The 27,376-nt window shown below is 31.6% G+C and overlaps 1 protein-coding gene across 5 annotated transcripts in view; it reads left to right on the forward strand.

The window, feature by feature from the left end:
* Positions 1-27,376, forward strand: part of LOC118179849 (uncharacterized) — a 109,004-nt gene that overhangs the window by 26,609 nt on the left and 55,019 nt on the right. For all 5 annotated transcript variants that reach the window (XM_085823902.1, XM_085823901.1, XM_085823900.1 and 2 more), the window contains 2 exons: positions 4,298-5,105; positions 12,384-12,519. In XM_085823902.1, coding sequence (XP_085680028.1) covers positions 4,335-5,105; positions 12,384-12,519 — 907 coding nt within the window. In that variant the 5' untranslated portion in view covers positions 4,298-4,334. The remainder of the gene's footprint in view (positions 1-4,297; positions 5,106-12,383; positions 12,520-27,376) is intronic.

Raw genomic sequence — 27,376 nt, forward strand, 5'->3', positions numbered from 1 at the left:
TATATGCATGTGTCAACGCGACGCATGCGCAGAAAGTTTTTAGCTTTGAGGTCCAGATTATAGATCATTCCGGATTATGGGTGTCCGAATTAACGACTTTTGACTGTATTTATAAATAAATTAATAAATAAAGGTAAATAATATTTAATAAATAGATATTTAATAAATAAAGGTAAGACACAAAACATTAAAAAAGTTCCTTTGAGCATAATGTAAAATCTCAAAGCCTTCAGATTCCCCTGCCCTCTCCTTCAAATTTTATTACATCACTAGCGGGCAAGCCCGCCAGCTGAGCGGGCTGAAGCTCGCTTTTCATTGTTCAATGTTGAGTTCCCATGTTGAATTTCGGCTATATTCGAAAGTTGGAACGAACTACCACTGTACAGCGGTTTCGCGCTGTCTGGGCCCGCTTTATTAAAGGTTGCATCCAGAATATACTGCATACACGATACACATGCGTAAAATTGCGAAAACTCCCATGCAGGACAACCCTTTTCACAAAGCATAGTGAAAGTTTGACTGAACAACCAGTATTCAGTGGTTTTGCGTGGGCTTCCTCCCGCTTTATTAAATTATGCATCTAGAATATACTGCATACACAATACACATGCGGAAAATCACGAAAACACCCATAGAGGCAGGCCGTTGGCCTTTATTCGAAAGTTGGACCGAACTACCAGTGTTCAGCGATTTTACCCGGCTGCGCCCGCTTTATTCGCATATGCATCTAAAAGATACTGCATACACGTTACACATGCGGAAAAACATGAAAACTTCCATGGAGGCAGCCCATTTACCGGGATTTGAAAGTTGGACCGAACTACCAGTATTCAGCAGATTTGCACGGTCTTGGCCCGCTCTATTCCTGTATGCATCCAGAAAATACTGCATACACGATACACATGTGTAAAATAGCGAAAATACCCATACAGGACGACCCTTTCATGGGTATTCGAAAGTTTGACTGAAGTACCAGTGTTCAGCTGTTTTGAGTGTACATCATTCATTAAAAAAATGGCGTGCTTAAAGCAGTTTTATTATTATCCTTTCTGGGACATAGTTCCAAAACTTGTTCAGCAGATTCAGTGCATTTAAGGAGGTTAATGTTATTTGCTAACTGATTTCCATTTATATCCATAGCATCTGTGGTCTCAACTGGTGGCCCATGGGCCACATGCAGTCTACAAAGCAATTTTTTGTGGCCTTTGAGGACATTTCTATTATGTATTTGGTGCAAATATGGAATTACGAAGATTTTATTTATTTAAAATCAGAATTAATATTACTTTCATTTCTGATATAAACAAGCATGAGTAAGGCACCAGAAAATCTATAAATGAAGGTACGTAATTACAGTGTGATATAAATCGTATTCATAGAGTTTAAGATACAGATTTTATTAACTTTTATCTGTAATGATCAAAAAATAAATAAGCTCAGTTATGAATTTTTCACTAAGAATGCCACATTATCATTTTGTTTGGGAGTACCATTTGTATGTGAACAGCTTTTTCTTTTCCACAGCTGAAAATTAGAATGTAAAGAACCCTGTTGACTGATCAGTATTTACAATCTGTGATGAAGAAAATTTCTAGCTGTTTGTCTTTAACCCTGCAAACTTTTTCTAAATAGAAACATTATAAAGTGTCAAGCTATTATAAGAAAGAAAGAAGTTTATAATTATTCAAACACATATTTTCATTAATGTATTAAAGAAAAATTTAATAAATGATAGAAAGAGATTAAGTTATTATTTATTCTCAACTTCTATCCCACTTAAATCCCTCAAAATTTTCTGTGAAAGCTTAGAAAGTTTTCATACTTTTAAAAATTTTTATTTAGTTTAAATTAAAAAAAATTGTGTATTGATTAATTAAACATGCTATAATTATCTGAAAGAAATGTCTGTCTAAGAATTTAACATTTAGCTGTCAATATTTGTGTAGCAAAGTTTAGCCAACAAAAATGTCTTACAGATACCAAATTTTAGATTTCAAATATAAAATAAATATTAATTTTAATTTTTTTCCTTTGCAATATTTCTTGCTTATGTATGTTTTGATAAATATTTAATAAGCAAAATTTAAAATTTTAATTCTGGCCTATCAGCTGTTTAAGGCTTCTGATACTTATCATCTTATCATATGAAAATAATACTCTTTTATCGCTTGTTTGTCCACATGGTTATATTATAGCTACAGTATACAGCTTCAGTAACCATAAGAGAGGTCTTTATGCTATATTTCATCTGTCATGAGAAGGATGCCATTCTTTAGTTCATAATCATGTTTTGAAAGCCTTCAATAAAAATCACTGACATCAACCATGCATTTCAACTAGCCTTTAATCTATTAATAAATTTTCTTCTTTCAAAGCATCAAGATTTTTTTTTTTTCTTTTCTTCTGAGTTACCATACCTCTAAACATAAAAAATAGGAATACTTTTTAAACATTCCTGCCCAACAGACTAAATAATATCTTACTGATACAAATTCCATACTATACTAACTTTTTTTTTTTTTTTTTTACCAAATTTTCATTCTCTTGAAAAGCCAAGCATTTTTAAAAATTCAGATTTGTAGCTCCAGTATCCAGACATTCCTGTACATAGTTTAAGCCACTGCTGCACAGTCGCAGCTAGGGTTTTCAGCACCCAGAGGCAAATGAAGATTTTATGCCTTCTCCTATTTGCCAAGAACGGAAAATATATAATTCTAAAATTTTGTAACATTAATTTGGTGACCCCTAGATGCTGCCCCCAGGGACAGATGCCCCCCCTCTGCCCCCTGCACTGTTGATAATTATGAGTATGCAGCAAATAAATCATCATTTCTCCTCCATTATTTATGTGCTTGTAAGCACTTTTTTCTTCTATTGGCTAAAGTAGACATTTATTACTGTAAAATCTTTTCCCATTTTTGTGACTAATTCTTCTGCTTTCTGCCACTGATGTGGCAGAAAGCAGAAGATCACCAAATTAATGTTACAAAATTTTAGCTTTATATATTTTCCATTCTTGGCAAATAGGAGGAGGCATAAAATCTTCATTTGTCTCCGGGTGCTGAAAATCCTAGCTGCGACTGTGCAGCAGTGGCTTAAACTGTGTACAGGAATGTCCGAACACTGGAGCTACAGATTTGAATTTTAAAAAATGCTTGTCTTTTCAAGAGAATGAAAATTTGGTAAAAAAAGAAAAAATGTCAGTATAGTGTGGATGTCCACGTTTTAAATAAATGTCCGTAAATCAACTCTTAAGTGCTTTTTTAGCCTTAAAAGTTTTCCTGCTAATCATCTATCTCATGCTTTCATTTTGATTTTGCTTTGATTTGCAAACAGTTGATTATGCTCTATGATTCTTCTGATACCTTATGTTTCTTTAGAATCTTACTCTAGAGGATTTAAAACACATTTATTTATTAAAAAATATTATTTTTAGGAGTTGGTTTTAGTTGTCACTTTTACATTCTTTTCTCTAGTCATCTTAATTTTAAAGTGTTTAAAATAGAATAAAATGATTACAAATGATTAAAAAGATTAAATATTTTCTAAAACTGCTTAATAAATTATGACAAAATATATGAGGTCTATCTGCCTTAGTGAAGGAGTCTATAAGGGAAACTTTGATTCTTCATGGCACATGGAGATATCCACAAAAATACTTATATAGCCAGGCAATTGGCCTAGATTCAAATCCTTACTGAACTATCAGTGTTCATTGGTGTTTGCCAATCGTGTGCCACTTCTTGCAGCACAACTCATCAAAATATCATCATTTGTCACTCATCATCATCAAAATGTCAGAGCTCAAAATACTGTATGCGACTTTATGGAATGTAAAATCAAGGCCACTTAGAATTCTGTCTTTATTAAACTGTTTAGCCCAATTGGTCTTCATTAAACTAGTAAGGGCCCAGCAGTGGTCAAGTAGTAAAGTTGCTGAACACTGGTAATTTAACCTGGGTTCGATTCCGGATAAATTGTCTGACTGAAGAATGTTTTTATGATTTTCCCTTAGTATAACATAGATTGATAACCTCACTTGGCAGTCTTCCTTTCTCTTTTGCAACTTTGGCAACTTGGTGACTTTTATTAAAGTATTAGTTTTGATTGCATTAAGTAAATTGTTATTTATAGTAAACTGTGGATTTTCATGTTTTCATACGCTAACGAGCAGAACTTTGGCAATTTGATAACATTCTCTGAATGATAACATTAACCATGATTGATTGAGCAACACCTATTGTGTTAATTTTTTATGTATTTTTATCACATGAGTTCTTTGTATTCTTAATTTTAGATTTTGCTGAAGCCCTGAACTTATTTTGTCTACCACAATGTCTCAGTTTTGTCTTAAGTGGAACAATCATGTTTCAAATATGTTAACCATGTTTGAAAGTTTGAAGTCTATGGAAGACTTTGTTGATGTGACTTTAGCTTGTGAAGGTCATTTAATTAAAGCTCACAAACTCATTCTTTCTGCTGGAAGTAAGTTTTTTCATAATTTGTTTATAACAAATCCATGTAAGCACCCTATCATTGTATTGCATGATATAAAATATAATATTCTTAAAGCAATTATTGAGTTTATGTATAAAGGCAAAATTTATGTAACTCATGACCACTTACAAGTTTTGCTGAAAACTGCTAAGACGTTAGATGTAAAAGGTCTTGCAGAAATTTGTAAAGATTCCAACAGGACTGAGAATCCAGATTCACAAGAGACTTCTCATCCATCTACTGCTATGAGCTCTATGACAGTGCCTCCAGAATCACCACCTCCTTCACATAAAAAAAAAAGAATTCGTTTGCGAAAACGGTCATTTGATTCCACCTTCAGCAATGATGAAATTGTTCCTAAAATTGAAGAAGCTTCTTCTCCTGAGAGCCAGGAACCAATTGATTTTGTATCAAACATTGGAGATTCAAGTAATTTATTGCCAAATAATATATTAACTATTCCTAGACCTATAAAGAGACTTAGCAGTTCCTCATCAAAGCCAGTTTCTGTGCCAGTGTGTGAAGAACTGGAAGTAGATCCAGTTACTGATCATGACTATAATGTGGAATCTTTAAAGGAAGAACAGACAAGCTTAACATCTGAACAGGTATAGTTTTAATTTTATTGCGTTTGTGTTCATTTATGTAATCTGTAATTTTAGTATTAATTAATATTCACTTATACTTAAAGATTGTATTTTAAGTTAATAAAATAATAGTTGCAAATTTTTTTTACAAATTCTTGTATTTGTGTATCAGTGCAATCATCTTGGTATAATTTGGCAATTTTTTATGGAAGAAAAAGCATGATGTCTCGTAAAAATCTATTTATTACATACTTGGCAACCTTATACGTATTTACTCACATATTTCCCCCCTCTTTTGATACTAACTTTACCTTGAGTAAAACTGGGAGGAGAAAAATACATGGTCTGTGCTATTTCTGAAAAGCTAGATGACTTAAATGTCTATATACTATATTTGAAAAGATGGTTTAAGTGACAAACATGACATAACACACTTATATTACTATAATAAAAGCTCGACCAGGAAAGCTCCAGAATGCTCGGGAAATGCTGAATTTGGGATACATGAAATTTCCGGATAGTTGAGCGCATACAAATGCAATACATAGCAGAAAAGCCACGTTAATGGAGAAAGAAATTTCCTGTCTAAAATTATAAAAATCATCATGTTTTTTTTATCAGCTTTGGTATTAAAAGCCAACATTTAAAATTAAGTTGGATTTTTGGAAAAAGTGTATTTCATCCATGTAAACTACGACATATTCATATAAAATGCAATGTATAAAATTTGTATAAAACCTGGTGTATTTCATCACCCTTCTCATCTGATTATAAAATACTTTATTCATGAAAGTTGGCAGAGATACCGCCAAACATGTGCAAGTCATTTCTAGTAGAAGATTATAGGAAAAATATTTTGCTTTATTTAATTAGAATCATCAGATTCAAATCACGGATATAGCATATAAAAAACTTAAATCCTTTATTATAATTTTTCATGTCACATCTCCATTGTTTAATCGCTTTCAAATAAAGTCGCTTATCATTTCCATTTGAACTCATTTTTCATGATATCAGGATCCCATAACTATTTAATCCATGTTGTTCCATAGAAGGGAAATCCAAAATTGTAACCATTTTCCAAATTCCAGGGAGAAATATGATAAATAACAGTTAACTTTTATTTTCTTTCAAAAATTAAACTAGCTTATTGAAAATTAATCTGGTTCACATAAAGCTAAGGTGAAAATTTTGTGATTGTGTTGTGGCATTCTGCTTTTATATTATTGGCACTGTATCCACACTATTTGCTGACAGTTTTTGTTTGCCGAAAATGGTCACTGGGAAAGTATGTTAAATACCAAATTTTTTAAATAATTTTAAAACTTTTGCCCGAATTGCATTTAATAAAACTGAAAAGGCTGTTACTTTAGTGATTCTCCACATTAAGTATACTAGCAAGTGTAATAATTGTAATAAATAAACTAATAGTTGGTTAACATAACATAACATATAATCAATGTTAATGATAGGACTGTATCGTTAACATTAGAATCTCTCATATGCGTCCATGCCATAGTAACAAAGAGCTTCTAATAAAAGTTCCCATTATAAGTTCTTTGATAGTAATTCCCTACTTTTCTTTATATGAGATTTGTCCTATTACAGGAATGAAGTCTTGGAACAACAAGATGGATACAACGATGGAGTTGTGTCTTTTAATTCTTTTCACGTTTTAGAAATTCTCAGCCCAATTTCAAGAGTTTTCTATGTGCTTTCTGATGGCTTAACAAGTCTCCCATTTGCTTAATTTTTCAGAAGGGAATTTTTCTTTAAAGGAACTGAAATTATAAAAAATTTCTAATATTTGAGTTTTTCAGTTAGTTGAATGTTGGATAGTCGGGTTTCAAAGGATTTTTCTATTTCAAAGAATTTATCAATTTCAATATTCTTTTTGATGACATAAAATAATTTCCTGTTTGCACACGCGTTTTACATTATTACCATAAATCAGAAGCTTCAAAACGGAAGGGGAAAAGCAGGCAATGGAGGAAATATGCAAGCAAATAAGGTATTTTGCATTCTGATTAGTTATTTGTTCTGCAAATCAATCAGTGAACCTATTTACTGCTATTCCCCCCACCTTTGTTCTAGGGAAAATTTTATGACAGTCGTTGCAAACAGATCCAAAGCATGTTTCCTTTAGTGATTTTGTGGCAAAATAATGTATTCCTATAGAAATTTTACATAACTTCTTCCATTGCACGTAAATTCTGCAAGCACATATTTTAAAATTGAATTTAATACAAAAAAGTATCACTATTTATTTATAAAAGCTGTTGGAATTTAGAATAGAGCAAAAACAGATGACTATGGTCTGAATATAACCAGAGGTCTGGATTTTTAACATTTTAAAATATCATCATAAATCTTTTAAACTGTTGATGGAAGGCAGAGAGAAATCAAATCTATTGAGAGATTTTTTTTGTCTATGTAGAGAAGTCAAGCAGGAGCTGAATTATTCAGGCTAAATGAAGATTTGTGTTTCGACGTTTCACTTTTGATCATACATTCCTATACAAACTGTGATTGTTACAGTGTATATGGGTGATAAAATTTCAGACTGTAGAATATCTTTGACCAATAGTCTGAATGTTGTACAGACAGTGAAATATTTTTCATTTTCATTACATAAAAGTACATGTGAAGCTTTTAAATCAAAACATCTTTCTGATCACCCTACTGGTAAAGATTTTAGAGATAATTTAGTAAATAACTGGACTGCTTATTAAAATTCTTTACATTCAGTGAACCATTTTTTTCCTTCTTATGGTTTGTCATCTACAACACATATTAATAGGTTGCAGCCTTGTTGCTCGTTGACATGAGAATGATTATTTTATAAATGAGATGTTCAATATATTATATTAGAAATGTCTTATGCTGTGTCACTGGTATAAATGTGTAGTAAAGTTATTAGTTAGGTATAAATTGTATCAAGTAGATAAGATATAAAGATTAGAAATGATTAAGAAGTGGGTTTATTATTTTAAATCACCCAGTTTTTTACCATGATAAGTAACATGTTGTTGTGCTGGAATGCTTTGTTACAGCTGTTAAGAGTTGGCACTTTTTCAAGCTTTATGAATCAGTGCTTATTTGCTATCACTGTTACTTTAGTATAACCTACCAAATTTTCAGCATGTGCTAAACTCTGGCAACTATACACATAACCATTTTTTAAGCACCCATACTCAAGAGTCCTTCAGTCCTAAAATGTTGCCATTTTCCTATGCTTTCTTTTTGTCGTATTTCAAGCTCCTATGGTTCTTATAAACAAATGGGGATATTTTTTGCTTTAAACTTAATTTTAAAGTGTACACTTGAGGAATTTGTCAGAAAATGGAGAAACGGCGGTCAGTTTCTGCTAGAATAGAGTTTTGTCACGGAATCTATAAAGGGAACAATGAGGATATGCATTTGGTGGATAGTGACTGTTGCCAAGGTTTGCTTGATATCGAGTCTCTGCAATTATTCTTTTGTTTTTTTACTTGAAGACAGATTACTGTGTATTTGGGGAAGAAGAATGGTAAAAAAAAAAAAAAAATTACTGAAAAATTTAGAGAAGAGTGTGTTTTATTTTTTAATGTTTATGCAATCTTTTTTACATAATTAAAATTTGCTAAAGGGAACACACTTTAGCAATTTAAAATATACTTTTAATTATATAAAAAAGATTGCATAAACTAAACTATGTATGGAAAATAAAGAATTTCAATACATAGTTTAGTTTATGCAAGCTCAAATCAAAGTTTTAATATAGGGGGGCTCCTATAAGTCACTAGACCATTTTAAAACAAAATTATTTATTTATTTATTAATAATATATATTTATTCTTATCTAAACAGAAAACACACTTCTTGGAATAAAATTTAATTACTTTAAAAAATTACATCATTTAAATAACTACTATTTTGCTCCTCACACTGATGTGTCCTTTATATTTTGATGTTTGCCAGGTTATGACAAATATTGATAATACTTAAGTTCCCATGAATGATTAAAAGAATAGCATAATGTAATGTGATATGTAAATAGAAAGTCTAGTGTACAGATATTTCTGTTGTCAATAAACAAACACATTAAGTTTTTAGAAAAGTATGCTTGTAACTTAGTCTTTTTTAAGACCTAAACTTAGTTTTATTTATTTATTTATGTAACTATAGATTTCCTCATTTGTTATATTAGTTCTCATAAAATATTGAATAATTTGTTTTCAATGAAATGTCATCATTGTCAGCATTCTAGTCCGATTAATTACTTAGAATATTTTCCCTTAAAGGATGGCACATACCAAATAATTTTCTCCAAAATACTGGTTTTCAACCTTTCCCCCCATATAGTATATCCCTTTCACTACTGCTAGACAATCATTAACTTCTCTTTTCCAAAACTAAAGAAATATATATACATTTATTTAAATTTAGATTATTTCTTAATGTGTTTTATAAATTAAACAAGAAAAATATAGAAAATCTTATAATACCAAATTTTGAATAAAAGTAGAACAGGTAAATAATCAGCTTAACAGGTAAATAAAAATCTGACTGAATCTCCCTTGGAACTGTGAAATTCCGTCCTGGTTGAGAACCCTGCTGTAGAAAGATATGTATGCTAACTCGATACGTTTAATGTTAAAACATGCTTTTATTTATCAGCTTATTTGGACTGTGATGGTTTTTTTTTTTTTTTTTTTTTTTTTTTTTTTGTAAATATAAAAAATATGTCTCTTACATTAGTTATTTCAATAAGCAAAAAAATAAAGTAAAACTTTGAAAACTTCTTGTGTGACTTGATTTGAAAATAAAAGTATTATTGTAAGATATAATAACAACATAGCTGGCAATGTTGGCTCATAATCATTCATCAAAAAATTTTATGGTGCACGCTGCAGAAGAAAAGAAAAGCAGTTAACAGTTATTATAAAAATATTTCTTTCAGTATGATTTTAATTTATTTAGTTATTCTATGCTATAAATTTGTAGACTGCATTCTTGTATGAAATATGCAGTGTTTTGATTAATAAATTATATAGATGCAAGAGTTATATAATAAAGAGTGACTCAAATAATATAATAAATGTAGTCAGACTTCCACAACTTTAAGGAGGAGGGAAAAATATTGAGTAATTAAAAAACTGACATTAATTTTTAATAAAGAATTTCAATACATAGTTTAGTTTATGCAAGCTCAAATCAAAGTTTTAATATAGAGTGGCTCCAATAAGTCACTAGACCATTTTAAAACAAAATTATTTATTTATTTATTTATTAATATATATTTATTCTTATCTAAACAGAAAACACACTTCTTGGAATAAAATTTAATTACTTTAAAAAATTACATCATTTAAATAACTACCATTTTGCTTCTCACACTGATGTGTCCTTTCTAAGGAGTAAACTATCACCATGTCATAATGTTTCATGGCTTATTTCTTAACAGATGTTGGCCTTCAATTGTTGAATGGTTATAAGGTTGATAGTGTATTTTCTCTTTCAAATCCCCATTGAAAGAAGTCTGGAGCAGCTAAATGAGGTGAGCGTGATGACTCTTTCAAAATTTTAGAGTTTTGTAAAATTATTTTTAAGAAATTTGTCTTAAAAGGTCGGAATTTCTAATTATTTGCTCATCTTTTGGAAGAAGGTTATTTCACAGAATTCTTAAATCAAGTAGCGGTGAAGCTCACAGGATTTAGCTGCTCTAGACTTCTTTCTGTGGGAGGGGGGAGGAATTCATGAACGTAAATATATTTTCAACATTTCTTACCTTTAATTTATTTTTGAGTTATGGTTTCATTTAATGCATTTTTCATAACTGATATGTCGTATATCAGGACACATGTTGAGATTTTGCATCTATATGGCCCACGACAATGTCATGTGCAATTTAATCTACTGTGGCGTTTCTGTGTAATTTTAATTTTTTTCCTGCCATTTTTCTAGAGTGCAGAGTTTACGTTGATGCGGCTTTTCTTCCGGAAATTACGGTATATAAGAAGAGAGTTAATTATTTCTTCAGATGTTTTTGCAACTTTGCAGTGGTTTCTTTTTTTCCAAAGAATATGGTGCAATTCTGTAATTATGCTATTTATTACCCTAATCTCAAGTTAGAGAATGATAGTAGGTACCCATCGATGTCAAAGTTGACATCTGTCAAATAAACATTTAGTGTTGTATGATGTCAAATTGACAATTGTCATATAAGTATTTGGTGTCAAACAATGTCAAATAAACATTTGGTATTTGACCCATTTCATTTTTGTTCATTCATCAATTTTGTTAGATCCTTCAGTTTTCCCAGAAGGTCTGCTTAGAATGTTTTAAGTACAAACTTTCTGTAAGTAATTGTTTCTAATCCATTATTGTTTTGTTGGCCATATTCAGCTGTTCATTTCCCCTGTTTAATAGATGGTAATTTTCTCAACCAGCTGTAAATGAGCTAGAGTGCAGTCACAAATGTTGCATTGCCATTGTTTATCTGTTCTCAGATAAAGTGGCATATCACGTCCATTAACAAACATTTTTTTTTTTTTTTTTTTTTTTTTTTTTTTTAATGGTAGGATCCCATGACTTTGAAAATATCCACCTCTTGCATTTTTATAGAAGGTAGGTCCTAAATTTTAAATTTTGTCAAAATTCAAGAAATCAAGAGCAGTAACAGTTAACATATATCCTTGCTCATAAAAATAAAAGGTAGTTTTTCCAGAATCAATCAAAATTACATGAAACAAAAGGACAGATGTTGTGAACATGTTGTTAAGTCACATTTATCCATAATTGGCACTAAATTGCGCTGCTTGGTGACAGTGTCATGGTCAACAATATAAATATGTAGGTACCAGAAAGTATTTTGAGTAAAAGAAAATTCATTTTGAATAATAGGTAGACAAAACTATGCAGGAAATCTTAACTTTTCTTCAACCTGGTCAGTAAAAATAAAAATTGTATGATTAATTTATTAATTTTTGAAAACAAATTATGTAAAAAATTATTATTATTAATTTATTTTTATTTTTCAAAAATTAATTCATTTTTTTCATTTTTTGAAAAATAAAAAATTAATTTTTATTTTCAAAGATTATTTAATTGTATTGCAAATATTTCTATGTAGTTTTTTATGAAGGTTTAATATAATAATTCTGGTATAAGAAAAAAATTACTGGAGATATAGTTCTTTTAACATTTCATTAAGGCAGGTATATCAGTTACAAATAAGAGTACATTAGCATGTAATATTCACAAATTCAGTTTATTTTACAATTTACAGTATTGATTTCATTTTGTATTTTTTTGTAGCTTGAAACATCTTCAAAACATTCAGGTGAACCAGTAATACATAACATTTCAAGTTCAGAATCTGTACCCATCTCTGTTGTTCCTCCTTCAGACACTTTAAGTTCAGTGCATATCTTAGACCAGAATGATTCAGAAGGTAAAGTTTAGTATTCCTTTTATTTTTTGACATTAATCTTTACAGCATAAGTAAGGCCCATTTTTCTTCTATCAAAATTTATGTTTTAACATTAAAAATGATGCAAGTTTTATTTTATGTGCAGCTTCATGTTTTTTATATTGTTCCTAACTTATGTATGAGAAGAATCTGAATCTTTTTTGGTTAAAAAAATTTTTGTGAAAATATGTCATTATAAATAACAATCAAAATTTTCTGCTGATGTTAACATATTTGTCATTTTTTAATGATATACAGAGTGCTGGAAAAGTCACCATGCGATTTTTACTCATATATATTACAGAACTACTCTGCTTGAGTATGAACAATAAAGGTCATGAGTCTGGTTTCAAAGAACATGCTCAGTGTAATCCTCTTCAAATGGCATGTGTAGATGAATATGGTCTATGACCTTTGATGGTCTAGTGTTTTTGATGGTCTAGTGTATTATCCTTACTCCAGTATCACATGTTTTGCCTATTTTCTTCTGCACTAATGTAAAGCACAGCTTCATCTGAGAAGAGATGTTCTTGTGAAATCTGGGTCTTGAATCTGCATTCCGACATCCCATTCACAGAATTGGAATCTGCAGTCGGGATCATCTTCAGCCATATGATGGAGCAATTGCTGATACTTATTGCTTTTAGGGATGCTATTTATTTACTTTAAGTATTTGCTGGTTTCTTTGATGGCTTACTCTGGCTCATTTGAAAGTTGACATGTACTCTTTAAACCTTTCACCATAGATTCCATAAATGTTGACACCTGCTTCAGCAGTTGCAGATTCTTCCGCATTTCTTATATCCTTACATTTAGCTATCACCTTAGCAACAATGTCATGTGGAATGGGATTGCAGACCAGTTGTTGAATCAATAGGTAATCTGTGAGATCAAATTTTAACCCACAAGATTTACATCTTTTTGTGGGCCAACTTAACCACAAGAAGATGTACATCTTCTTGCGAGCCACATTTACATGTTCTTCCCAGGATCATCAGCGGTATTCTTCAAGCTATTAAAAAAAGAAAAAGAAAAAACTAGAAGTGTAAAACCTTTCAAACAGCGAAGTAAAAAACATGATTGAAACCTAGGAATGGGAATGTAAAAGACGATATCAGCTGGTATAATGACTTTGTATCACCTTGTACAATTAAAAAAAAATAATAAATGTAAATTTCGTATATGTGAATGCTTAGGGAAAGTATGAGACTTATGGCATTTAGCGTGTTTCAGCGACACTGGCCTCGAATACGAATGTAAGACAATGAAACCTCCAAAATCCATCTTAGTCTCGCATAATGAGTCTTCAGTTAGGACACATGTTTCTTTGCTCTTTTTCTGAAATCAGTTTTATGATGTATTAAGTGACACTTATATAGTTAACATACAGATTTGATAATTTGAAAATTCTGAGTTTTAAACTAAACATGGTGGGCAGTAATTTGTTATTGATTTCAGTTGATTAACTAAGATTTTCTCAGCTACTCCTCAGTCATCTTTAGATATGAGATAGCTGGTAATTATTAATATGTGGAATCACATCATTCAGTAACTTATGAAATTAAAGTGGTTATCTCATATGCTGCTGTGAAACCTTAAGCCCAGTGAGCCAGTTATTCAAATATTTTATATTGAATTCTGGATTTTGCAAGGCTTCTCACTCTTAAATTCCTCTGTTTTATGTGTGGAACATACAATTTTAGAGAAGTTCTTTTAAAATTTGTAACACTTTTTCTATTACTGGTAACCCTTGTATAACATTATAGATAGGTTCCTAGAAAATGCCGTGTTGTAAGAGACCCAGAGCCAGTATAAAAAGGGGGTTACGTTCCGAAAACTTATTAAAAACAAATTTTTTTAATTGTACATAAACAACTTAATTTTTTATTAAAAATTTATATGTATGTATAACACAAAACAAAAAATATTACATATTTTAACACAACTTTAGTTTAATAAATTTCTTCCTTGTCATTGCTCAGTATAATCAACAGGGAACGTTTTTTCGGTGAAAGGAGATCGCTTTCACTTTCAGAATTTCTTTCTTCATTTAAAGTTCTGGCATTTTCTTCGCTCTTTAAAAAATCTGTAATTTTACTTTGCTTACTAGTTCTTACCGGGTTGTTTTAAATTTCTCGGTATAGAGCCAGACAGTTTTGCAGCTCCCTTTTGAATTTTCAGCTTATTTCAGAGGAAGGGTCTGCACTCAAGAAAAATAACTCGAGATTTTCGGCTAAGCGTAGGCCTTCTTTTGGTTTTTTTAATGTTAAATTATTAACTTCACAATCTTCATCAATGGTAGTGTTCTCAGAATCAATTTGATCTACAACTTCGTATGCCATTTCTATTAAATCTTTGTCAGTTTCTTCTGCTAAGAAATCTTGAATGTCCTCAATAGCCATGTTCACAAAATCTTTGCCTCCGATTGATTTAGCATTTCTAATATGCCACTAATATCGTTTTCTGACTATTCACGCATGTTTTCTATTTCAACTGAAGAGGGCCATATCTTCTTCTAACATGCATTTAATGTCAATGTTTTCAGTTCTTTCAGTGACAAAGATGCAATATCAATTTAGTTCTTGATTGAAAATGTCTTCCAAGCTTCCATTACATTGATTGATTTTGAATCGATTATGTCTAAAATCTATGTGATATGCTCTTCGTATGTAATATGCTTTAAAGGTATAAATGCTTTCATCCAATGGTTGGAGTAACGAAATAGTGTTAGGTGGTAGGAACAGTATTTTGACATTAGAATGATTAAAATCTTGTGGATGACATGAAGCATTATCTAATAGTAATAAATGCCTGCCTTGAAGCTCAATTTTTTCTGCCTTGAAGTAATGTTCAGCGTCTGGCACTAAACAATTTAAAAACCAATCTTTAAATATATTCCCAGCTACCCAAGCTCTTGGATTTACTTTCCACTATACCTGTAAGGTGTTTTTATGTACGCTTTTAAGTACACAAGGGTTTAAACATCTATAAACTAACAAGGGCTTTGTCATAAAGTCCAAAGTCATACTGCACAAAAGTAGCGTTGGACAATTTTAGACACCTTAAATCAGGATGCAGTTTTCTCTTTTTTCTATATGAACATTCTACTGGGCATCTTTGTACCCATCAAAGCCCAGTTTTGTCGGCATCAGAAATTTGGAACTGCTGTGTATCCTTGTTCTTCTATAATATTTTGAAATTTTTCAGGAAACATTCTAGCAGCTTCATAATCAGCCGATGCAGATTCTCCTTGAATTATGCTATGAATTGCAAAACGCTTTTTGAAATTTTCAAACCAACCTTTACTTACCAGAAAATCTGGCTTGACAGAGGGTTGGTTCTCCATGTTCTTTGATGTGCTTGAAAATTTTGAGTGCTTTTTATTTAATGATATTACCATTCAACGAAATTCTTTTTTTGACAGCTATCATCAATTCAAATGCCGAATGCATTTTCCATCTTCTCAATTATTGGCGCCCCCGGGAGCAAACTGCACATTTTGCGGATGTCGAAGATCCTGCAGCAACTACACTGCTTATTTCTTTTTCATTTTACTTAATAGTCCAGACTGTTTCTTCATTCCAATTAAAACTTTTTCCAGTGTGAGATGCCTTTTTTCTTTTTAAAAGACAGTCCAAGATTTGTATCTGTACTTCTAAAGAAATGAATTTCCTCTTAAACATTGTTTTTTTTTTTTTTTTTTTTTTTTTTTTTATTGGACATGTTTGGAGACTGAAATTTAATGTCTTAAAGATGAAAAAGTTATTCTTCAACACACCATGGTTTGATACAGACTGCTGACCAGCAGTGTGAGACACTTTTGTTTTCAGGCCATGGAGACAAGGATTCAAATTTTGGGAGCCAAATGTGCTGGATGTGCGTTTTAGAGCACTTGTGACTTCATGTTGTTAATGTTTTATGATAGTGAAGTTTCTTCATTGTTATCTGGGAACATTTGTTCATACAGGTCGTCTGAGGACATTTGTTCATCCGAGGAAATTTGTTCTTACAGGTACCGGATCTTGGAAGGCAAGTGGCAGAACTTACGAAACAAAGATTCTTACTTGTTAAATGACTATGTGGGTGCTTTGCACTATATGGAAAAACTTTGTACGGAGTTGTTAAATTTCTTCGGATTGCTTAGGCAATTTTCTTATCGTGTTAGAGCAAAATTGTGTAGTAGGAGGGTTCTCGCAATTTATGAATCATGTTATAGCGAAACCATGTTACAGGATGTCGTGTTGTAGGAGGGCTACCTGTGTCTAAAACTTGTTACGTTTATGATCACGAATTCACAATTCTATTTTTTGTAATGCATATAATTTTATTTCCAATGGTAGACAAAAGTATATATACATATGTACACACGATACAACAAAACAGAGAATAAGGAAGCCTATTTCGTGCCTTCCAGTAACAGCCACAGAGATCCTGTAAAAAGAGTGTATAAAATTCTTTCTCTGCTGCCAGTCACGTGACCTAGTCAGCGACAGACGATAAATAATAAAAGACAAATTGGCTCCATCAGAGGGTAAAGAAATAATTTCAACAAACTCCCCCCCCGATGAACAATAGGTTCATCACAAATTTAACTAACCTCTACAATATTACTATAAATATAAGAAACAAATAAAAATTACTTACATATGCAGGTCACATTATATCAATAATTTCTTAATACCAAGAAAATTTTTTCTGAAACTATAGAGAAAACAAAACATTTAAATTAACATTTCTCATGATCACCACAAATCATTAAACCAAGGAAAATAATAAAATGAATAAATGAAAACATTGGGAAAGAATATTTTGTTTTGTCTATCATCAGTTTATCAGTCATTCAGTCTATTATTTGACCAGTTACTGATTATTGCAATTACTGATATCATCAATTTCTAAATTGTACAATAGCTGCACTGGACGTTTGATTACCGAATTACCAGTTTTCACTTCACACGATCTGATCATTCCATCTCTACCAATAAAGGTTTTGGTTATTCTTCCTAATTTCCACCAGCTTCTAGGTAAGTTTTCATCATGAACAAGCACTATATCATTTACGTTGAATGCAGATGGTTTCTTCTTACTGGTACGAGCAGATCTCAAGCACAGGAGATATTCTTTTTTCCATCTGTTCCAAAAGTGATTTATTAGATTTTCTCATGTACGGAAACGTTTTAACATTAATTCTCTGGAACCTGGTAAATTCAAGTCATTCCTCCTTACAGCTGGCAAACTCAAGAGTCGTTTACCAATCAACAGGTGGGCTGGAGTAAGTGCGGAGGGCTCTTCAAGATCAGAAAAGACATATGTTAATGGACGCGAGTTTATCATCGCTTCTATTTCAAGCAAAAGCGTTTCTAATTCACTTTGAGTCAAAGATGATTTCTCAATGTTCTTTCTAAAACTAGTTTTTACACTGCGAACTAAACGTTCATAAAAACCGCCCCACCAGGCAGCACATTCCACAATGTATTTCCATGCGATTCCATGCGAAGCATAAAATATTTTAACTTCAGGGTGGTTAATCACTTTCCACATTTGCTTTAATTCAAGTTCGGCTCTTTTAAATGTTCTAGCATTGTCCGAGTACACCGTGGAACACAGACCTCTTCGGGATACGAACCTGCGGAACGCAAGTAAAAATTCTTCAGTGTTCATGCCCTTTACGAGCTCCAGGTGAATAGCTTTTGTAGTGGCGCAAGTAAACAATAATATGTAATATTTGTTGTCATTTCTTTTACATACAAAGGACCTGCAAAATCGAGTCCACAAATTGCGAAAGGCGGAGATTCATTAACCCTATCCGCTGGAAGAGGTGCAGTGACCTGTTGTCCAAGAACGTACACTATATTTTTTGCATATTATGCATTTACTCAGGATTGATTTGACATATTGTTTTCCTCTTAAGAGCCAGAATTTTTCACGTATATGCACTAGAGTATCAGATACTCTTGCATGATAAACCTTTTCATGAGCGTTTCGTACTACTAATTCACTTAATTTATGTTTTGAAGGGATTACTATTGGATGTTTGTTGTTAAATAGTAGGTTTGACTTTTGTAACCGACCTCATACCAAAAGTAGACCTTCATCTGATAATATGGGATTTAATTCAAGCAATTTTGAATCCTTTGGAATATGCTTGTTTTCTCTTAGGGACTCTATAACTTCAGGGAAACTATCTTCTTGAGCTTGTTTTAACCAAAAGGTTTCAGATTTACTGATTTCTTCCGCTGAAATTTCCACAAAATTTCTATTTTCCCTTTTTACCTTTAAATTTGATATAAATCTGAAAATCCAAGCAGTCACATGATAAAGTTTTTTCAAGGAACTAAATTTTGTCAAATTCATGAGTGGAACCTTTTCAGTTTTGTCGGTTTTGATCAAACACGCTAGGATAGCTTCTGATTTTCGAGATTCTTCTGATACATCATGTAATTTTGACGTTGATAGTTTGGGTTTTGGCCATTGACTTTCAGGTAACAAAAGAAATGCAGGGCCATGCCACCATTTCGAAGAATTTATCAGTTCTTTTGCAGAACAACCTTTTGTTATTAGATCTGCAGGGTTGAGTTTTCCTTCACAATGTCTCCATGAACAAGGATCTGAAATTTCATGTATTTCTGAAATTCTATTAGCAATGAAAGGTTTCCATCTTTTAGCTGTACTTTTAATCCAATGTAGAACTATTTCCGAATCTAACCATAAAATGACATTTGAAATATGTAGAATATTTTTCAGGTAGTTGGCAACCCTAGCACCCACCAGTGCTCCCATCAATTCAAGGCGGGGAAGCGTTAATTTCTTTAATGGTGCAACACGTGATTTTGCCAAAACAAATGTAGTTTCAAATTTATCTTCATCAGTTCTGTATCTCAAGTATGCGACTGAGCCATACGCATTCAGATTAGCATCACTAAAAATGTGTAACTGAACAGTGTCCCTGTCTAAATTTGGTACATGAAAATAATATCTGGGAATTTTCAACATTTTAAGCTCTTTTATTTCAGAGAGCCATATTTTCCAGTCATTTTCAAGTTCTCCAGAAAGACCTCATCCCAAGGTACCCCTTGAAGCCATAGCTGTTGCAATAAACATTTAATTCGAATTACAAAGGGTGCGATAAATCCAGATGGGTCAAACATTTTGGCTGCTATTTTTAATACATTACGTTTGGTACAGTCAGTATTAATAGAGGACAGTAAGGGTGTTAATTCTAGTCCTAAGACATCTTCATCATTATTCCATATTAAACCTAGTACCTTTAAGGATGTACATGGAGTGTCACTATTGAGAGAGATTAACTTTTCCTCAAGCCATTTCTGCTTAACCTCTAGGGAATTGGTTTCGAATTTTCTTAGATTTAGACCTCCTTCAGCAAGAATTTTTACAGATTCATTTGATAGATTAAGCGCTTCTTCAACAGTTGTCGTTCCAGAAAATAGGTCATCCACGTAAAGATTTAAGTTAAGCATTTCAAAAGTCTTAAAGTTAGAATTCTTGTACTTATCAATGGGATGTTTTATTGTGCAGGCGAGGATGAAAGGACTACAAGTTATACCAAAGGTTGCTCTTGTCATTTTGTAAGAAATTACACTCTCTTTTCTGTCAAGTTTTTTAAAATAAAGAAATCTCAGATAATCTCTGTCTTCTTCTGCGATTGATTGATATTTGAAGGAATGCCTTTTCGATATCTGCCGAAAAGGCGATCCTATTTTCGCGAAATTTCAAAATAATGTCCAAAACATTTGGATTTAGATTTGGCCCTGAAAGTCATTGAGAGAAAGAGCATTATTTGATTTTGAAGAAGCATCGTAAACGATGCGTACTTTTGTTGTTGTTTTGTCGTCTCTAATTACAGGATGGTGAGGCATATAATAAGAATTAAGTGTCGAACTGTTTTCAGGGCATACTTCTACAATTCCTAAATGTTCTTGTTCCCTGAGAATATTGTTGTATTCTTCAAATAACATTTCATTACACTTAAATTTATTTTCTAGACTAGCAAATCTTCTTTTAGCCACTTCAAGATTGTTTCTCAATAAATCGCAAGATTTGCTCCATAGTAACTTTGCCTCATAACGACCATTTTTAAATTTCAAATTATTTTGAAAGTCATTTATGATTTCTAAATCACTAGAATTCTTTTCGTTATTCTCAACAATACCCATGACTTCTAAATCCCAAAATTTCTTCAGTTCATCATTTTCACTCTCAACTGATACACTACAACAATTTATTTTTCTATTTTTTGATTCTATCTGCCCCTGAATAGTATGTCCGAAAATAGTTTCTGCAATGTATAAATGTTTTCCAATTTTTCCTACAATACCTAATTGAATTTGCCATAAAAAGTCTGACCCTAGTAAAATAGTTATTTCCCCGTTCATGCCCTGTATCAGCAGGATTAAATTGTCTCAATTTCAAGCGTTGAATCAAACCTTTGTCTGGAATTTTGACTGTAGCGCCAGTTATTTTTTCAAAAATACCAAGGCTTCAATATTTATGGTATTGCTTGGTTGCGAAACATTTTGTAATTCAAGAGAAACTACATCAAATGATGATTCTTGTGGTTTTTGTCTGCCAAATGAATATATTAATAAATTTTCTTTTCTAATAGGCTTTAAATTCAGTTTCCTTACTAAATTTTCTTTTATAAAGCATTTTTCTGAACCACTAGCACACAAAACTCTTGCATGGATTCTGTTTTCACCACCAGAGACACATACAAGTTTGGAGTAATGTAGAAATAGTTTTATTTTTCTGTTCTGAAACGCAAGATACTAAGGTTGTGGATTTATCTGCGTTAATATTTTCAGGACTTTCATGTTTTTCTGATTTGTTACAGAACAGCTCATTGTGAAATTTATTACCACATTTTGAACATGGGGTTAATTTACTTTTGCAGTTAGAAGACAGGTGTGATTTTAAGAAACACTTGTAACAGCGTCCTCCCTTCTTTAATTTAAAACGTTTCTCTTGGTCTTTATACCTTTTACAACCCAAGCTTGTATGATCTGAAGAATCACAAAATACACAATATATTTTTATAGAAGTGTTCAAGGCAGCAGCCGAAGGAACACTTTTCTTAGAAAAAACATTCTGATTATATTTTTGTTTGGAATTAAAATTAGTGTAAGTGTCATGTATTTTATTATTAGAAGAATTATTTACTAATAATGTGGCCTCACGGGCACGTAAATCTTCTCTTATAAATTCCAACAGGTCATTGACCTTACACTCATTTTCTGTATTATTTTTCTTATGAAATTCTAGAACCATGTTTTCTGGTAACAATTTTAACAGTATAGGCAAAAGTAGATGCCCGTATGAACCTGTTGTTACCCCCACTGACTTGAGATTTCTGATATGTATTTCACATTTATCATACAGATTTCTAAGTCCCCTTATATTATTTGATGATTTTAATGGCTCTAAGTTCAAAATTTTCTTTATATGACAATTTATGATTGTATCCCGCCTACCATATCTTTCGTTTAACAGTTTTAGGAATTCATCATAATTTTCATCAGTGAGATCAAACCCTGATACAACATTATATGCAGTACCTGTCAAAAGAGATTTCAGGCATTGAAATTTACTTATTTTTGACAAAGAATCGTTGTTATCCACAGCATTCTTGAAACAGTTCATAAATTCTAAATAAATGCTGTGATCACCTGAGAACTTTTCAATATTTAATTTCGGCAACATAACTGCCGCAACAAATTTACTTTCGATTACAAGAGTTACAGGTACATTTTGAACTACGTTAACTTCGGTATCTGCTTTACATTTTCTTAACTTATTCTTAATTTTGGATTTCATACTCAAAATTTTATGAGAGTATTCTTCAACCAATTTTAATTCTTTTTCATATTCAGCTTTATCTTCAATCAATTTATCTATTTCTTTATCAATTTCATTTAAAGAATTTTCTTTTTCTGACAAAATATCCTGACACTAACAAGGAATCTTTGTCAGTTCGTTCAATCGCTGCTACCAGCAAATCTTCTGCTTTATTTATTTGTTTAGTGATTGCAGATCTGATAGCAGCTCTTTTCGACTTTAATTTGTCTATATTTTCCATATTTCAAGTAATGGGATATAACCTTATAAAATTCAACAAATAATTGAAATAAACATTAAAGTACAGTATTTCAATATTTCAAGCACTTCCTTTAAAAAAAATATTTATAATCCACAAATTTTCTTCGATTAAGATAAATTATTTTTTTTTTTCAAACATCAATCAAGTATTATTCTTTTAAGTAATATTTCAATAAATCAACATAAATATTCAATATTTTTATTTAAATCAATCATTATTTTTCAAGGTTGAATACTTCAAGAATAAAAGAAAATGGCTTACCTGATATTTTCAGGTATCCTTCCATTACTCCAGCACAGGACATATCAAGAACTATATTCAGTTTTGATTTCGTAATATGTAAAGGTCCGGGAATTTCGGCACCAAAAACATGTATAAAAACTTGTTACATTTATGATCACGAATTCATGATTCTATTTTTCGTAATGCATATAATTTTATTTCCAATGGTAGACAAAAGTATATATACATATGTACACACTGTACAACAAAACAGAGAATAAGGAAGCCTATTTCATGCCTTCCAGTGACAGCCACAGAGATCCTGTAAAAAGAGTGTATAAAATTCTTTCTCTGCTGCCAGTCACGTGACCTAGTCGGCGACAAACGATAATTAATAAAAGACAAATTGGTTCCATCGGAGGAAAAAGAAATAATTTCAACAACCTGTATTATTATTTACTTAACCACAGGAATTTTATTGCAATGGGAAAAAATATAAACAAAGGGGTGTGGGATAGGAACTCTGTTTTACAGGTCAAAAGTTAGCATCAATGTTTTCCATAGCAACTAAAATAAGATGTAATTTACATAAACACACATAGTTACTTATAGAAAGTTGCAGTATTTTGTTATTATGTAGTACTAAAGGCTTTAAATAAAATGTATTATTATTTTCAGATTTAAAATTAGTTCAGATATGCATTTGCTTAGTTGGGAGTGGATGATATCAAATACCAGCCCCCCCCCAAAAAATAATCATTGTGTTGTAGTTATTATTAGTTGTCGATGCACTTGCATTAGAAACAAAATGTTGGAGTCTGTAATTTGAAATAAAATATTTTGTGATGCTGGAAATAGGAATATTTTTATCATATATGTTTTGCAAGTGTATATTTCATAAAACAAAAATATTTAAGGCTCTATAATATTTATTCTTCTGTGTAAAATATTCAGATGCTTAGGAAGAAATGTGTCTGTTAGTGAACATTGTTCTGTCACAAAAATTCAAATGTTTTCATCTTTAATACACAATGACAATTCATAAAAATTATACTTGTATTAACATAATTATAATTTCATTATGTAGTGTCCATTTGAATTAATATTAAGTTATATTTTGTTATTAATAAATTAAAAGTTAATTCTGAGAATGGTGGTTGAGTAAAACCATCGAAACTAGTCCTGTGGAAATTTGCAAATGTAACACTGATTTTTGTTGTTTGACTTCTAAATTAATATTTGTTGGGCATCTTATTTTAACTTAAACTAAAAGTTGTTTAATTTGTATTATCCTATGCATCATATATTTTCCGAATTTTATTTTCATTCAAATGAATGTACAATCAAATATCTAGTCTTGCTAAATGTAAAATGGACCTCAGAGAAACAAAATTCTTTGCCTGTGTTTTAGCCATTCCCTATTATTGACTTGGGTTGTTGTTATTCTTGAATTTCTATATAAGGTTCTTGAATTTCAATATAACTAAAACATAAAATTTAATAATCCCAGAAGAATACTTTGTTCTTCAAAAATTAAAAATACTTTTCCATACTTAAAGCTGGTAAATGATCCGATTTAAGAAGGCCATGGTTGATTCAACCTAGCAACACTGGCATATTTATCACTGTCAGTTCATTTCACAGCTCATTGCTCATTTCACAATCACATTCATTAAACAGTTTATTGCAGTTTAATGGGTATTGAGTGGTATACAAGGAAACAAGTTTTGATTATAAAATTCATCACAAGAATGGCTAGTGTTATGTACAGAGTGTTGGAAAGCATCATGCGATCTTTGATTATTAAAGTTCATCTAATGAAACAAGAGTTGGCTGATTGATAAATAAGTCTGAGAACACGGGTTCGACAGCAGACATTAAATCACTGTGCTCTTAATTTAGCTGGTTTGTTGAAAACTTAAAAGAGAAGCAAATAATAAAAATAATAAATAAAGAGAAAATTGAATGTTTCATTAGTCTTGATATTTAGATATGAGAAAAGTAATTGTAAATTCTGTCGAAAGTGTGAAGCAAGTCGTAGAGGGCATATGCCATACATTATATTTTATTCTTAAATCAGAGCATTTATCTGTTGTATGTTATAATATTTGGCATTTACCTAATGGCTCTTTTGTTGGAAACCCCAGTATTAATTAAATAATATTAAATATTAAATCTGACACTAATTAAGTAATATTAAATGTAATATCAACTCCAGTGCTTTTATTAGAATGCCTTATATTATCTTGAAGCTAAAGTGACTGGCATTTCAGATTATAGGGACTGTAATACATTTGAATTGTCGTGCATTTAGAATTGCTTGGGAAAGTATTTCATTAGAGATATGTAAACTTTGGCATCTCCAGCAGAATTTCTTTCTTCCCTTTTTCTTCATTCTAAATGGCTTTATTGCTATTATTCACAACAAATGTTTCTCCATTTCTTCTCAGGAATTTATTGCATGGTAAACAGAAATGGAAATAATGCTTATGTGCTAACAAAAATTAAATTTTTTATATAGCCTTTTTTTTTTTAGAAAATAATGTTTTATAATTTTTTTATATTTTTTAATTATATCTGTATATTTATAGTCTCTATAGTCTTTTCTGAATCCAATAAGGTCTCTTCTTTTTCATCTTTTGGGTATAGTTTTTATCATGTCATCATTGCTCACTTTTTCACAGATTTCCAAGTCTTCATCTACCCTTACATAATCAGAAAAAAGTAACGTTATCACATTTAAAATTTTTGAATTCAAGAAAAGCTGTAGCAACATCGTCGCATTCTTTGATATGATTGTTCTCTTCGGCATGCATGAATTTAGCATGATGAAAGCAGTTACTAATTGTGCTTTCTTTAAGAGGAAACTATGTGGCATATAGATCATTTATAACTGTCAGCAGAGTAATGTCTTAGTTTTCGCCTCAGTCTAAAGTAAAAATGAGATTTGTTTTAAAAGTCTCTTACAATAATTAGTTTTAAGATTCTGGATGAATTCTAAATCCATTGATTGTAGCTTTGTAGTTATGTTTGGTGGCAAATATTCAACCTGTATGGAATTCGTTCTGGAAGGTTATTGTGGCAGGCTGCATTATCCACAATTAAGAGAATTTTACACTCTTCTCTCTAAAACTGCTTATCTATTCCTTTTCACCAGTTATTGAAGATGTTTTGTATCATCTGTGCTTTTGTATTGGATACATTATCAATTGGCAGTGTTCGAATTCCTTTAAAACACAGTGCAATCTTGGACTTTCCAAACACTAATAATTTAAACTTTTCACTCCCATCCATATTAGCAAAAACTAAAGCTGTAATCCTCTGTTTACTGCTTTTACTTCCTACGCAAGCATCCCATTTAAAATGTAAGGTCTTGTTTGGAAAGAGTTTATGAAAAAACTCTGATGTATATGTTACGGTGAAACACCGAAATCTGGAGAATGTCGACTTTCACCAGTGAATGTCAACATTCACATAGTCTCTTGGTGTATGTTCGAAATATTTTCCAAATACTCTTATTTCTGACTTACACCAGTCAATGTCGACATTCACCATGTACTAATGGTGAATGTTGAACATATAACAATATTATATTTTCTTCTCCGTAATTCAGTTGCGAATAAACACACTGGAGACTTGAAATAAGAACTTAAGAACATGAGAACCTAAAACACACAATACATTCAAAATCAGAAAGGAAAATAATAGAAGTTAAAAACTTACTTAATTATACAGTACGTTCTAAATGAGAAAATAGAATAACAGTAATAAAAAACTTACTAAATTATGTGATTCAAATCTTATTTATTGCAACAACTTAAACTATTATGGCACTTTATGACCTCTCTTTTCGACTTTCACCAGAGCATATCTGTGATTGTCGACATACACCAGTGAGGGTCCGAATATACAAGAATGTAGTGAAATATTCGGTCTTTCACCGACGTATTTGGTGAATGTTGATATTTTCCGGTGAAAGTCGACATTCTCCAATTTCGGTCTTTCACAGTAACATATACACCACATACAGGGGTTGGACAAAAATATGGAAACACCTTTAAAAAAACATGTTTCTTTGCTTGATATGGTGTAGGAAACCCGTTGGCATCCAAAACAGCTTGCGGTCTTCTCGGAATTTAATAAATACAGTTCCTATATGTTTGCCAAGGGAATATTATACCATTTTTCCTGCAAAACGGTGGCAAGTTCAGATAACGATGTTGGTGGTGGATAACGAGAACGCACTTTCCGTTCCAATGTAGACCACAAAGGTTCGATAATATTCAGGTCTGGTGACTGTGGTGGCCAGGGGAGATGGGACAACTCATCCTCGTGCTCAGAAAACCAGTCCTGGACAATGTGAGCTGTGTGAACAGGGGCTTTGTCGTCTTGGAAGACACCATCACCATCGGGGAACAAAGTTTGTACCATGGGATGAACTTGATCGGCCACAATGTTTACATAAGTCTTGGCAGTCATGTGCCCTGACACAGTTATCATGGG

The sequence above is a fragment of the Stegodyphus dumicola genome, chromosome 9 (genome assembly GCF_044657685.1).
Source record: "Stegodyphus dumicola isolate Sdum_Otavi_A_Nest chromosome 9, ASM4465768v1".
Taxonomy (NCBI): Eukaryota; Metazoa; Arthropoda; class Arachnida; order Araneae; family Eresidae; genus Stegodyphus; species Stegodyphus dumicola.